This window comes from Curcuma longa, unplaced genomic scaffold (genome assembly GCF_044706935.1).
Source record: "Curcuma longa cultivar G26 ecotype Majalengka, Jawa Barat unplaced genomic scaffold, ITB_CL_G26_1.1 contig_27760, whole genome shotgun sequence".
Classification (NCBI taxonomy): domain Eukaryota; kingdom Viridiplantae; phylum Streptophyta; class Magnoliopsida; order Zingiberales; family Zingiberaceae; genus Curcuma; species Curcuma longa.
In genome coordinates this window covers 6,063-11,469 of record NW_027433511.1, presented here as the reverse complement: position 1 = coordinate 11,469, position 5,407 = coordinate 6,063, and the positions used below count along the sequence as shown (strand labels likewise).

At 35.1% G+C, this 5,407-nt stretch overlaps 1 protein-coding gene across 1 annotated transcript; it reads left to right on the top strand.

Moving 5' to 3' along the window:
* Positions 1 to 2,240: 2,240 nt before the first annotated feature.
* On the top strand, positions 2,241 to 4,159 carry LOC141819097 (large ribosomal subunit protein uL13y-like). Its single transcript, XM_074706464.1, has 4 exons — positions 2,241 to 2,552; positions 2,694 to 2,810; positions 2,900 to 2,987; positions 3,858 to 4,159. The coding sequence occupies exons 1-4, from the start codon at positions 2,281 to 2,283 to the stop codon at positions 3,999 to 4,001; spliced, it is 621 nt and encodes a 206-aa protein (XP_074562565.1). The 5' UTR covers positions 2,241 to 2,280; the 3' UTR covers positions 4,002 to 4,159.
* The last annotated feature ends 1,248 nt before the right edge of the window (positions 4,160 to 5,407 follow it).

Genomic DNA, 5,407 nt, shown 5'->3' with positions numbered 1-5,407 from the left:
ATTTATACTAATAATCATTATGAAAATATTTATGACACTCATATAATGATCCATGAAATATTTTCATGATGGATTAATTTAGTACATATTCTCTAATATATATCCATGTGTCTACTTGATATCTTATATCCATGATTTATGAGATTAAGTCATCAGTTGACCTACATGCTAGTCTCAACGCATTAATATTGCCCTTGTATATTAAAGCTTGACTAGGAATAGTTAAGAGTAGTAATTTATATATATCTATAACCTCCTACTATCAATTTAATCCATTGATATACTGTAGATTAGAACCTACTACCCTAAAACATTATTATACTTAATCTGAAATAAATATAATAACCATAAATTTTATTTTTTATTAATGAAATATCATACAAAAGTTTCTTTGTCAATCATCTTATAATTGACTCTAAGGGATAATACTAACACTTGTGACCTTATCAGAAGCCTCATAGTAGCAAAATTTCATCTTACTAAACTTTCCACAGTCCTTCGCCTCCGTTGAGAACCTCGTGTTGGTTTGTCATCACCTTCCCATTGTTGACTCAAACCTTCTAACGTTAAGGAAGGAGCGCCTGACTCTGGGAGCATGACCCAAGCCTTTTTTTGATTGGTAGAGAATTCAAACAAGTCAGTAATGAAGGTCGATGCATTTGTACTATTGATGTCTTGCACTCAAGAGAAGAACGTTAGAAGGGGAGCCGAGGTGGACAATGACAAGACCATTTCGATGCTCAAGTCATATCTAAGAGATTCAAAGAAGAGAGTAACAAATAAGTGAGATAACAAAAAATAATGTACCTCTTAGATGTGAGTGTTCTCTACCTTATATAGGGAGAGAAGAGTGGTAAGAAACTACACTGTCTTTTTCATAAAAGGTGTACCTCTTTCATCATTACCAAGGGATACATCCCTTTGTAAATGGTTGTAACCGTCATAGAAGTCTAAGGCACATACTTGAGTGATAAGTTCTTCAGTGTTTTGAGCACTCGAGCACTCGAGCTTTCGATGCTCGAGTGCTTAGCGCCTCGACATTTAGGCATCCAAATCTTGGGTGCTTGGGCTCTCGGGTGCTCAGTGCTTAGGCATTTAGGTATCGGGGGTCTTGGGTGCTTGGGGGCTCGTGCACTCGACACTTAAGCATTCGAGCATTCGGGTCTTGGGTGCTCGAGCATTCAAGCATCCATGTCTTGGGTGCTCGGAGCAAGCTCTCAGGCATCAAGGTCTTGGGTGCTCAGGTGCTCAACTCTCGGACATTCGACCATTCGAGTATTGGGTGCTAGAGTGTTCGGGCGCTCAAGCATTCAACATCCGAGTCTTGGGTGCTTGGACACTTGGGCACTAAAGCATTCAAGCCTTCGATGCTCGGGCCCTCTAATGCTCGGGTTTTTAACACTTAGCATTCATGTTGTTGGCCACTCGGGAGCTCAACTTAATGACTTAGTATCTCAAGGTGAGCCCCTATGGGTGTCTCCTACGTACCTAATGTGGGTCGGATACCTACGTTATCATATAATAAGAATGTTTTTTTTCTTAAACTCAATCTAAAATATCTCATTAGAGTTAAAAAGTTAAGAATAAAATTATTATTGACCTATGTTATCGAATCTAAAATATCTCATCAGAGTTGAAACGTCATTTTGCCCTATTTTATTTCTTTGCAATATCATTGTATTTTTGGACACTTGCACAATCGTAAAGGATTAAAATTGCAAGAAGTAGTACATTATATTTATTTAGGATAGCCCTAAAGGAAGGAAGGGTAAGATTCGATGTTAGATTGAATCTTAGTTAATTTTACTTACCACCAATATCAAGAGTTTAAATCTCATTAGAACTAAATGAATTTTTATTGTTTAATTTAAAAAAGAATAAATATCTTCTATCGACAAATTATGAACCATTATTGAAAATCGAATCTAATAGGGTTCAAGTTGTTGGTGAGATTATTTAAAGAAATAAGGATATAAAAACTTGAGAATTTTTCTACCCCTGTTTTTTTTTTAAAAAAAAATTGTTTTAGAACATTGCCTCATGTTTTTTATAGGTAATTAAATATTATTTAAAATAAAATGATATACATTTTGTTGCGTTCACTTGCATTGCCACTATCATTCGATAGTAGATGGGCCAAATGTTACTCCGAAGCAGCCCAATCCGTCATTGGAAACCCTAGCTTTCCACGCTATAAAATGAGAGACGTTGCCCACTCACGGGAGCCAAAGTGAGACAGAACGCCTTGTTTTCCCGAGGTCGGCGTCGAAGTAGGCGAAGATGGTCTCTGGCTCGGGGCTCTGCTCGGGACGGGTGGTGGTCGATGCCCGCCACCACATGCTGGGTCGGCTCGCGTCGATCCTCGCTAAGGAGCTGCTCAACGGACAGCGCGTGGTGGTAGTCCGCTGCGAGGAGATCTGCCTCTCCGGCGGGCTAGTCCGCCAGAAGATGAAGTACCACCGCTTCCTCCGCAAACGCATGAACACCAAGCCATCCCACGGTCCTATACACTTCCGAGCTCCCTCGAAGATCCTCTGGCGCACCATTCGTGGGTAACTAATCATTTCACTCCGCAAATTGCTGTTTTTTTCCTTCCGAAGCAGATTCATTGTGATGATTGCAGTCATACATTTTGTTGGACGGCATTGCGGATTAATAGATCTCTCTCAAGTTCTGACTTTTTCTATATTAAGGATGATTCCGCACAAGACTAAGCGTGGTGCTGCAGCGTTGGCAAGGATGAAGGCGTACGAGGGCGTGCCGCCGCCTTATGACAAAACGAAAAGATTGGTTATTCCAGATGCTCTCAAGTATGGAGTTTTTGGTCAAGCAATTTTATTCAGAAAATATATGAAATGGATTTGCTCGGTTTTCAATGACGATTTGAATTTTGTTCTAGGGTATTGAGGCTTCGACCCGGACACAGGTATTGCTTGCTCGGTCAACTCTCATCTGAAGTTGGATGGAATCACTATGATACTATCAAGGTCAGAAATTTTCCTCTTGTTCCCTCATCTGTGATTTGAAATACAACTAGGGTAGCTGCGTTTGACATTCTTTCTATGTATAATGTATATTATCTTCTTGGTAACAGTACTTGTTTTCGACGTGTATATATACAACTACGGTCAGAAATTTTACCTTTTTCTCTTTCTAACTAATAGTTCTCAAATTAGATTCAATTGCTTATTTATTTGCATTTAGTTTACTGGCTCAGCAGTAGAGAACTCTTATTTGCATGTTTTCGTAGCCTGATAGTAATTGGAATATGGTGGTGATTTATTATGTTTGTAAATGATATAATGGAGATTCTCTTTAGCTCTTTGGAAGAGTTTGCAGTTGGGGTAATCGTTTTACTTACAAAAACTTGACTTTCTTTCATGGTTAGTGAATTTCTTCCAGAGTGGTGCTGCTTTATTTTTTTTTTTTTCAAACTTCAACAAAATTCAAGTTGATAACTGAATGATGAAAATTTTCTTTGGTTTTCTCGTTTTTCTTTAGCTGAATGTTCCTAAACTCCCTACCATTACTCAAAAAGTGGTAACAGATTCCAACTATTCAAAATCATGTACATATTCTTGTTTCTGCCAAATCATGTACACTTGCCTTTACTCTTAATTCCTTGGTCCTCGTGTATACAACATTTTTATGTGACCTGGATTGAACTTGTTGGTGCAGAATTATATTAGGAAGGATTATTTCTTTCAATGTCCAGAGTAGTAAAACTTTGTTGATTGTGTTCCTTTCTTGGAAAAGGAAGGAGTCATCACATTGTGTTTTATGCCAATTTTTTAGTTTTATTTATGTTAGTGTAAACATGGGTAGTCACTGACCAACATGCTAATGTTTCAATACAGGAACTTGAGGAGAAGAGAAAAGCCAGGGCCAAGGTAGCTTATGACAGGAGAAAGCAGCTTACGAATCTTAGGGCAAAGGCAGAGAAAGCTATTGATGAGAAGCTTGGTTCTCAGCTCGACATACTTGCTCCCCTCAAGTACTGAGGTGATTGCCCCATTTTAGTCGGATTGCTAGTTGTTTCATGCCATTTTTGTTTATTCAGACTGCAGTGCCAATGTCTGGTTGAGTAACTTTGCATCATTAGTGTTTTAAGATACCAGATTATTTTGAAATTAAATTTGTTGGCTCTCTTGATTGATAATTATTTCTACATCAGAAATTTCTAAAATTATACTTGTGGAATTGCTGTATTTTTTATAGTTTCTTGTCATATGTAAATATCATTCAAGGAATGTTCAGGCAAAATAGTTATAGCAGGAAAATATGTTTCAGTTGGAAGTTACTTATTCCAAAACTAATAGAAAGTCTAAATTTTTTGATAAGGTTGACATTTGAACTTTGATAGAGTTCACTGGGCTTCTTCAGTGTCTATTTTAAAGGAAAAAATGCTTTATTTTTTGGAATGTCCAACACCACATTAAATTGTAATGATGGATTATGTATAAAACTGAAGATTAAGTTTAACATTCTCGAATAGGGATCTAATACAATGATGAATGTGCTCTTATCTGTGCCATGAATCCAAGTTTTAAGAACCTGCATTAAGGCTTTGTACTTCGAGGCAAGAATTGAGGAATGGAAAAAAAATTCAATGTGGAATAAAATTCTTAGAGAAAAGGAAAGGAATCTTTTATTTGGCGTGTTTATTTGCCTTCAATTTTACTTCAATTGAGGAAAGATGAACGAAATTAATTCTTATATTGTTTACTTAGAACAAAGGAAAGAAAATTAAATAGTATATTATTCAAAACAATGTGTAATTTTTTTTTCATTTTTATATCCAAATTTTAATATTTTTATATTAAATTAATAAAATATTTATAATTATGTTCTTCAATGTTTTTATTTTATTTTAAAAAAATATTTATATATATTTGTAAGAGAACACATATAATACATGTGTTTTAGCATTCATATAACACATATATTTTAGCATTCAGAAGATACAAAAATTTTCATATATATATATATATATATAGAAATGCTATCTATATATATATATATATATATATATATATATATATATATATATATATATATATATATATATATAATACTTTATTATGTTATATGTTACCATACCATACATTCATATTTTTTTTGTTATATGAATACATTATTTCTCTACACTAACCTAAGATAGAAAAGTATTTATTTGTGTAGCATCTTTTTTCTTTGTGAACTTTCACCAAATAATATACGTTTCAGCACTTCAGTAAAAAAGTGGAATCCGTCATCTCAACGGTTCTATATAGTTGGTCCTACGAGCATTTATGAAAAGGTAAATCGAGAAATTATAGTTGGTCACGAAGAAAAAGACATTACCTTGGTTTCATTGAGATTTAATCTTTGCTCACTTCAATAAATTTATCTTATCGTAACCAATTCA